Here is a 10,114-nt window from a genome sequence, read left to right as displayed (position 1 = left end):
GAAAGTCTAGTAAAAGTCTAAAAAAGTAGTCAGTAAAGTCAACGAGTCAAGTTAGTGGTGTTAGTAAAGTGGTAGACCGTTTATTAAACTTTCGATGGAGTTTTGGAAAGAACACAAAATGGCACGTTTCTTGAAGTTGTATCACTTGCACTTGCCCACACTTGTGCACGACATCGAATATTTAATTTACTATAGCTAAACTCATGATATAGCTACAGATCGCGACGGCCATCGAAATAGATACCTTAGTATGAAACCGGCATAGACCACGCGCGTCGCGCACCTGGCCGTACGTGATTCTTGCTTGGTGATTGGTCAATGGTTACAATCTTTTTCAATATTATGTATTTTGAGGTATTAGTTATTATACAATGTGTCCCGACACCGGTGTCCGATCCTTTAATGTAGTGATCTATGGCATATTTTATCGACAAATAAGCCCTCAATTTTTTTTTCTCTCTCATGGTTGTAAAATGGCAGCTATTTTAGTTTTTCTCGGGCTTTCACACTAATCTGACCAGAACTGCTCTTGTAAATATCCTATGAAGATGAAAAAGGTCTCATTTGATAGCTAAATTTGTGAACTACGCTTACACAGGCAGTATGTTATAAATTTCGTGGAATTAAACAGAAAAACCCAAGTTTAATAAAAAAAAAATGTGTATTCTTAATTAATGGCTTTTTTTAAAAATCTAGCACATTAAACTGGTTCTTTTTTATTTTTAAAAGATAGAGTAAGTTTTAATCTTCTAAAATTCTTTTATTTTAATGTTTTAAGTCAGATAGTTTAGAAGTTATAACGATATTCTTATGATGAGGCGGTCAGATTAGTATGAAGCCAGAGAAATTTTTTTTTTCAAAAGTTGGAGAAAAAAATAATTTGAAAGCCAATTTGTCACTAATATAAGCCATACATCATGAGTTTAAAAATTTTTTCTTCAACTTATGAAAAAAAAAAATTTCTCTGGCTTCATACTAATCTGACCACCTCATCATAAGAAAATCATTATAACTTCTAAACTATCTGACTAGAGCATTGAAGTAAAAGAGTTTTAGAAGATGAAAACTTGCTCTATCTATTTAAAATAAAAAAGAACCAATTTAATATGCTAGATTTTCCACAAAAAGCCATTAATAAAAAATACACATTTTTTTTCTTAAACTTGGGTTTTTCTATGTTTTATTCCACGACATTTATAACATATTGCCTCTGCAAGCGTAGTCCACAAATTCAGCTATCAAATGAGACCTTTCTTATCTTCATAGGATATTTACATGTGAAGTACTGGTCAGATTAGTGTGAAAGCCCGAGAAAATTTAAAATGGCTGCCATTTTATAACCGTGGGAGAGAGAAAAAATTTTAGAGCCAATTTGTCGATAAAATATGCCATAGATCATGATATTAAAGGATCGGACACCGGTGTCGGGACACATTGTATATTACACACATAAACTTATAATGCAGTATATTATAAGTTTCCTGGACCCAAGCTACACTCCCCGTAAGGTTCGGTGGCCTGGGAATACGAAAAACATCAGACACAGCATTACCGGCGTACTTGTCCTCAGTCCACGCAAATCGCGCAATTATAGCCAGAATTTTAGAACCCTCGTCTTGCCCTTTAGTAATTATTCCCTTTGCTGACGAGGCCAAGGATGCCTGGGACATTGCTAGTGCCGGCAGTAAGCTCCCCGAGAACACATCTTCCCAAAGGCTCTGGGACGGGCCCTTCTGCGAACTGGTGCGTAATAAACTGTTAAAAACGTCTACCAGCGTCGCAGAACGGGCTCGACTTTTGGCTGTGGAGAGGTGGGAATCGGGAGCTTGGCTGCAGGCACTACCATCTAAAAACACCGGAACATTGCTGGACCGTAACACATTCCGCCTAGCCACTGCCTTGCGTCTTGGTACTCCCCATGTTGTCCCCCATCAGTGTGTTTGTGGCGCGCACGTACTCAGTTACGGTCACCACGGGTTGTGCTGCTCGCGAAGCGCTGGACGCTTTTCGCGGCATCACAGCCTGAATGACCTCATTCGTCGGGCTCTTGTCACTGCCGGTATGCCAGCTATACTGGAGCCCTCCGGTTTGGCGCGCGACGATGGCAAGAGACCTGATGGAATGACCCTGGTCCCCTGGAATGTGGGACGGGCCCTTGTGTGGGACGCTACTTGTGTCGACACACTTGCCCCGTCCCATGTTCAGGGAACCTCGTGCTGTGCGGGCGCAGCCGCAAACCAGGCAGAAAACCTAAAGTGGCACAAATATGAGAACCTCAGCGGAGATATTTGAACCGTTTGGGGTGGAAACCCTAGGCGCATCGGGTCCGGGGGCACATAAGCTTTTTAGACAGATATCTAAGAAGCATATTGAAGCCACCCGAGACCCCAGAGCCGGGAGCTACCTGGCACAGCGGATAGCAATTGCCATCCAACGTGGCAATGCTGTCAGCTTGCTGGGCACTCTGCCAGGTGGGGACGACCTGGGGAAGTTTTTCTTTTTATAGCTTTATACTTTAAGTTTGTATATATTTGTGTATTTTAGATTGTATGTTTTAGTGTTTAGATAATACTAGCTGTTGCCCGCGACTTCGTCCGCGTGGACTTCAGTTTATAGCGCGCGGTGTCAATAAAATTGGTGTCAAAAGCTTTTTAAAACCCTGGTACCCCTTAAATCAAAATACCCAAAACAGCCGTGTAGTGTGCACATAATGTTTTTTTTTTAAATTAAACTTTTTTATACCTAAAGCTTATTTAGCGCTACACAACTTAGCTGCATAATGCATTACACAACTTTAGCTTTGCCCAATAGTCAATACCCATAAACTATTTAGTATTTATTATTGGTAGACTGTTGTTTCTCATATCTATGTTGGTACGTGAGTTAATTAATAACATGTATAACAATCGAAATATTAATTCAACATGGTACCACCTCTAGAAATACATATGAGCAAGCGATAGCGCAATCTAGGCGACTCTTGGCGCCATCTGTTCCAGTTTTTGGAACTAACTTAATTTGAACAAATTTACGCATAAACACCCCCTTACAACCCCTTTTTCCAGTAAGCAGTAGACTATGTCCTTTCTCAGGCTTTAGACTATCTGTGTACAAAATTTCATTACAATCGGTTCAGTAGTTTTGGCGCTGTTGTTTTTGAATTTGATATCTAAGTTGGTAGGTGAGTTATTAGTTAATATTAACGTGTATAACAATCGAAAGAATCGTAAAACCTATCTCAACATGGTACCACCTCTTATAGAAATACGCGTGAGCAAGCAATAGCGCGATCTAGGGGACTCTTGGCGCCATCTGTTTTGAGTTTTTTGGAACTAAGTTAATTTAACCAAATTTACGCATTTTCACCCCCTTACAACCCCTTTTTCCAAGTAAAAAGTAGCCTATGTCCTTTCTCAAGCTTTAGACTATCTGTGTACAAAATTTCATTACAATCGGTTCAGTAGTTATGGCGCTGTTGTTTTTGAATTTGATGTCTAAGTTGGTAGGTGAGTTATTAGTTAATAACGTGTATAACAATCGAAAGAATCGAAAAGTCTAACTCCATATGGTACCACCTCTTATAGAAATACGCATAAGCAAGCAATAGCGCGATCTAGGGGACTCTTGGCGCCATCTGTTTTAAGTTTTTGGAACTAAGTTAATTTGACCAAATTTACGCATTTTCACCCCCTTACAACCCCTTTTTCCAGTTAAAAAGTAGCCTATGTCCTTTCTCAGGCTTTAGACTATCTGTGTACAAAATTTCATTACTATCGGTTCAGTAGTTTTGGCGTGAAAGCGAGACAGACAGACAGACAGACAGAGATACTTTCGCATTTATAATATTAGTATAGATAATATTCTAACGTATTAAAAACTATAAACAAAAACATACTAACTAATAAGTATGATTAGTTCTATGTTACAATAAAGTAAAAAATAAAACGCCATCTGTTGAATCGTATTAGAACTAAAATGTTCATTGCATCGATATATTTCTGGATTTTTTATAATATTATACATAAAATATGTTTAAGATTTTTGAAATTTTATTTTAATACACATCCAAGACCCAAGAACATTGAAAACTTTTTGTTCCGCCTGCGGGACTCGAACCCAGGACCCCCGGGATGAGCGCTGGCCACGCGCAATGCGAATTCATTTTCATCGATATTTTCATGGAAATAAGATATTTTCCCACATCAAAATGTAGCCTATGTCCTTTCTCAGACTCTAGAATAACTGTGTACAAAATTTCATTGCAATCGGTTCAGTAGTTTTGGCGTGAAAGCAAGACAGACAGACAGACAGACAGACAGAGATACTTTCGCATTTATAATATTAGTATGGATAGTATATAGTATATTATAGTATGGATAGTATGAATTAGAAATGCAGTAGGAGTTCTATAAGATAAGATAGATTGATTATTATTATACCAAGTGATTATATTATTAAACATAATATTCTAACGTATTAAAAACTATAAACAAAAACATACTAACTAATACGTATGATTAGTTCTATGTTACAATAAAGTAAAAATTAAAACGCCATCTGTTGAATCGTATTAGAACTAAAATGTTCATTGCATCGATATATTTCTGGATTTTTTATAATATTATACATAAAATATGTTTAAGATTTTTGAAATTTTATTTTAATACACATCAAGACCCAGGAACATTGAAAACTTTTTGTTCCGCCTGCGGGACTCGAACCCAGGACCCCCGGGATGAGCGCTGGCCACTCGCAATGCGAATTCATTTTCATCGATATTTTCATGGAAATAAGATATTTTCCCACATCAAAATGTAGCCTATGTCCTTTCTCAGACTCTAGAATAACTGTATACAAAATTTCATTGCAATCGGTTCAGTAGTTTTGGCGTGAAAGCAAGACAGACAGACAGACAGACAGACAGACAGAGATACTTTCGCATTTATAATATTAGTATGGATTATGTTTGTAAATACTTGGATTTTATTATTATTAATAAAAGTTCTAAGTCGGCATAAAAAAAAACCTTATTGATTTTTTCATGGGCATGACAGCTATTGTCAAATTGCAGCTAATGTCAAATTGTTTATGTGCGAAAAATGGCGTCTAAGGAATCTCTTGATGTAAGTATTCTTAGATTTATATAGGCTTTCTTATCTTTTATTTGATAATATACTCCTTATCATACACAATGTTTGTGAGCGATAGATATATTCGTTTGACATTCTTGCCGATTTCAGTGTTTGTTGGATTGGCCACGCCCTGCATATAGTTTTAATGTTTTCCACTTTTACGCTGATATTTGAATTAAACCGCTTTATCATGTATGTCCTTTTGATAGATATAGATGTTTTTGTTATATGTGCAAAATTACAATAATATCTGACTATTTTTTAATATAATAAAATATTCAAAAATACGAACCGGTCGATGATACCAATAGGTGCCAATTTCTTCTCCTTTTCTTACAAGTAGACTTTTAGCAAATTCCTTATTCTTTTCGTATTACCTTTTTTAAATGGGGAAAGGGTCAAAAATATAAATAAAATTTCATAAAGCCCAATTATAGAGACATGTAAATTGAAAGATTTTAAGGACTTCTAAAGAATAGTAATTAGTAGTACCTAGTAGTAATTGGTATAAGGTTCTTGACAGCTATTTCCTCAACTTATGCTAAGTACTCACATACGGTTTTGCTCGATAGTTTTACTCCAAATCGAGCAATTAACACTGTGTTGACCGCAAAACTGACAGCTCGAAGGCTCGCTTCGAGCCGGCTCGATGGAATTAAATATGTCAAATACGTCATTTCCTTCGATTCGGAGTAAAACTATCGAGCAAAACCGTTTGTGAGTACTTAGCAGTAGAGTATTGCATTGATTTAGGTTTATGCCAAAATGTTAACATTATTTGTGTCACTGTTATTGTGAGTGATATGATCTTTTTGTTAGGCTCTCACAACTGACTAAATGCATAAGGCAGCCATACTCGAAGTGTACTACGCAGAGCCCTGGGGCTATGTACAGCTTTTAGAGCGGCTCGCAAGCGATACATTAATCTTAAAAGAAATTACATCATGAAGCCACTTTACAAAATAATACTTAATATATAAAGTTTTAGTGCAAAATCCGCAATGAATTCCCATTTATTGCTACAGTGTTTTCTTAGTTATGGGATTCCGGCAAAATGTTTGCTTTTCAAAAACGTTCATCACCAAGCTTTATATTACATTCAATAAAAATTTTAACTTACAAATGGCAAAATAGAAAAAAACAATAGTCTTAAAGACTAAATTGTTCACTATAACAATTTTAAGGAAAATGACACTCATTTTATAATTATTATAATAAAAGTATACAGTACACAGGGGATAACTAAAACAAAGTTGTCTTTGTCGGTCAGGTAATTTTTCACACACACTTGAAACAAAAGAAAGAAAAAAAATTGTTGTAATAATATTTAAAACCAAGGAACACTTGGGAAGTAATAGTAAGGTTAGCTGGAAATAAGGTTTTATTTAGAACTGCTTCAAATTATCTTAAAGAAAATTGTATGTCTGGAACAAAATATAATACAGCCTGGTGACCAGCGACCACAGTGGTCGCTGCTGGTGACAGACAAAGGGTAATAGGGTCTCATTTGCACTTTTAGGTATGGAACCCTAAAATAATGATGGTATGTTAATAAATACTAAATGACCAGTGAACTTCGTATCACTAAACTGTTTTTCTCACCATATCCTTCCCTGGACTTCCAGGAATAATATTTCAAGACTAAAATTTAGGTCAGCCGTTCTCGAGTCTTGACTCTTGACGCGACGAACAAAATTAAAAGTTATTTTTATTTAAATATATTTAATGTAGATGGATAATGATATTATTTTATCACTCTTGAAAAAACCTTACGTGATCTTAGTGGGAGGGGTTCAAGACGAACCTTACAATATCGCGGCGGTACGTTAGACATTCATTTTCATAGTGGGAATGTATGAAAACCACAAGTATACCCCCTGGTGCAAATGGTATGGTGTTTACCGCGTAACAGGCGCAGTTACAATTGAGCGCATCCGCAGTTGTGTCAAAGGACAAGCTTAGAGACGCGTTCATCTTGGTCCAAGGTCAAAAGATTTGTAATATACGTGCAGGAAAAATACCTAGGGCTATAAAAACTACCTACTCGTGACGGGGAGTCAACTATGATTGTCCCGATCACTAGGATTAATGATTAACGTAGAGAAAGAACTTTAATGTTCGCTCATGTTTCATACTGTTTTTCTCTGATACGTGTTAGATATTGACTATTGAATAAGGTTCACAGGAGTTTCAGTTCGTAATATGATATATTCATGTGATGTCCGCAGCCCCTTACCATTAACAGATTTTGTAGTTTTGTAATATCGAGATCAAAACGGCAACAAAATTGCATTATATAGATATAATTAATACTAGATGACGCCCGCAACTCCGTTACGCCAAAACTCATTTATCGCGCTGGAACCGTACATTTTTCCGGAATAAAAAGTATCCTATGTCCTTTCCCGGGACTCAAAGTATCTCCATGTCAAATTTCAGCAAAATCGGTTCAGAGGTTTGGGCGTGAAGAGGTAACAGACAGACAGACAGACATTGTCTACTTATATGTAAGTATATAAGTATATTACTTACTGTCTGTCTGTCCGTCCGTCTGGACCTCAGGTCTGGATGGACAGGCAGACAGACATGGTATGGATTATGGATTATATTTTACACAATGCACCTTCTGGTAGTATCAAGCTACGCAGCCGATTGTCTTGGTCTTACATAATCAGTAATCACCACTTTGTAGAACCGGGTTTGTTTAATCAACGACAATAGGTTTCTTTAAAACCGAACTTCAGATTTAACAAAATAAAAAATATAACTACCGTTTCTCAAAATCGTCTACATTTTATCGCTGTTGAGTATTCGTTTTTCGTACTTACTTTATATGTATACAGAAGAAAAATAAAATAAGAAGTTTATATATGTATAGTGTGTCAAGTATAGAGGACGCGAACATAGTTCGGTATAAAAGAAGACTTCTTATTGCACTCTCAACACTAGACTGCCGTTTGACCTCCTTTCTCAAAACAACATGTTTTCAAATTTCGTGAAATAAAAATGTGCGCTGCTTTGAAAATAGGTCTATTTAAGGAATTGTGAGAGCATTATTTACTCACTCGGCCATTTAATAAACGACCTCTCGTTGGTTTCTTTGAATGTAAAATATCGCCACTTTTTCGGGGCGTATAAATTAGAAATGAAAATTGAGAACACTGATTAATTATTATCGTATCGTGCTTGTATCGTAATAATTATTGTAATACTTGCTTCTAGTCACCGAAAATTTAAATCCCTAGCTTTGTTAACATCGAAGATAAAGGGGGTTCGAAATAGCCGCGAACCGCTCCGAGAAAAGTATGGTACGGCCGTGCCTTTGCTAAAAAGCTTGGCTGAGATACTGCCGTGATAATTAAGATATTGTGTACTTATTCGATTCCGCCTTGAATTATGTAAGATTGGCTTACCAAATAATTCGGCAATGGACATGTAGAATTGATTTCCACTTTGGGATACGGCTTATTCCATTAATCCATTTTGTGGCTTTTATTTCTCCAAATAATACTAAGAAAATGCTGTACCTCTAATTTTCTGTCTCAGGCAAACTAACCGCGTTACTGCTCTTGAACTGCCTGGTTCACTGTTGTATTTCTTTATTATAAATACTTCTAATTATATCGTAAATCAAGGTAACTTGTAAACTCTATGCACAGATTAATTCATTTAATAAACTCCCATTGCCAACACGTGAATGGTTCGACCTTACAAACCCATCCCTACTATTATTGTGCGATTCATTCTAGGATGAATGGAAACTGCTTGAATAACTAGCGTGTCACATCTATCACATTTACTGTATAAAAATAGTATATTTTATATTATGTAAGTACTGAGTATCCTACATAATGTCCCTCACATTATCTCTACTCGTATTTTGATGACATTTACCGAAATACTTTTGTCACAGTTATTTTATTCCTGTTCTGGAATACATTTTTATTATTAATATTATTAGTTCAATTAGTAATTAACAGTTGTCAGTGTGATCTGTTTGGCCACCATTACAGGAGATCTTATGATCGACTTGCGATAACATAATATTACCCTGCTCCGGTTTTATTGTACTACAGTGAACAACCATCATCATGATTTAAATCATGGTATCCCGTATCCATCATGTGGTAGAGTATATTGAATTTGGTTACCTATTTAAAATTAAACTTGATGATTAAAAACGAGGTACAATCTTATATCTAGTTTAGTACCGGTATACTTTGTAGCGAGAGCGACGTTATTATCGTTACTACGAAGGTTACAGTAATTTGTTTCAATAGTCATATATCTTGTGGGTCGTGGCTCCAGTCTGAGCCGTGAGCGATCGTCTAGTGTCTTAAGGTCCTGTTTGCTGACGCAAATGGCCTCACTTCCCGTAGGATGTCAGGAATGAGAACGTGTCCTTATAAAACTATCGTGGGTAGCCGCTCGCGAATGAATCCGGCCGTCCTTAATGGTCAAATTTTGAGATGCAATTTAGATTGCTCGCGGCGACGTAATAGAGACTGTTTCGGAATGCAAATTTCAGTGATGTTACCTTTTGCGCTCTATGAGTTATCTTAATGAGGACATTATTCAGGAACGTCTGAGAGCTAGAGGCGGCCGCATTGCGCGGAGCTCTTCTGGAGATTTGAGGCGATTTAATTACTCCGCTCCACCGCCTTGTTAGCGAACTAGAATAACAGCCTCAAACGTTAATTGACATTCCTGATATTATTTATTCGGGAATATAGCACCGACGTCATTTGTTACTATGTCCCGAAAAGTCTTTGTTGAAAAATGTATTCGTAGCAGTCGGCGAGCAAAATGTTCATGTTATGTAACAGAGTTACAGCTTAGACCTAAACCTTATTTCAGATGTTACGTAAAATGTATGCGTGCGCAATTTGGGGCAAGTCGAGCGTGAGCTCAGCAGAAGCTCTCCCGGCAAATATTTTGCCGATCAGGATGGGATGAAATTCTTTTTTAATACGGTCTGTACT

The 10,114-nt window shown here is 36.8% G+C and overlaps 1 protein-coding gene across 6 annotated transcripts in view; it reads left to right on the top strand.

Annotated features, from left to right (window-relative positions):
- The first annotated feature begins 5,063 nt into the window (after positions 1-5,063).
- The window catches only part of LOC121726415 (sodium/potassium-transporting ATPase subunit alpha), a 58,311-nt gene continuing 53,260 nt past the window's right edge, over positions 5,064-10,114 (top strand). For 3 of the 6 annotated variants that reach the window (XM_042113768.1, XM_042113766.1, XM_042113767.1), the window contains exon 1: positions 5,064-5,123. In XM_042113768.1, coding sequence (XP_041969702.1) covers positions 5,100-5,123 — 24 coding nt within the window. In that variant the 5' untranslated portion in view covers positions 5,064-5,099. The remainder of the gene's footprint in view (positions 5,124-10,114) is intronic. The other 3 variants (XM_042113777.1, XM_042113771.1, XM_042113772.1) reach the window with 2 other exon arrangements.

Source organism: Aricia agestis, chromosome 4, assembly GCF_905147365.1.
Source record: "Aricia agestis chromosome 4, ilAriAges1.1, whole genome shotgun sequence".
Lineage (NCBI taxonomy): Eukaryota > Metazoa > Arthropoda > Insecta > Lepidoptera > Lycaenidae > Aricia > Aricia agestis.
The sequence above is the reverse complement of the archived record's forward strand: the minus strand, read 5'-3'. Positions and strand labels throughout refer to the sequence as shown.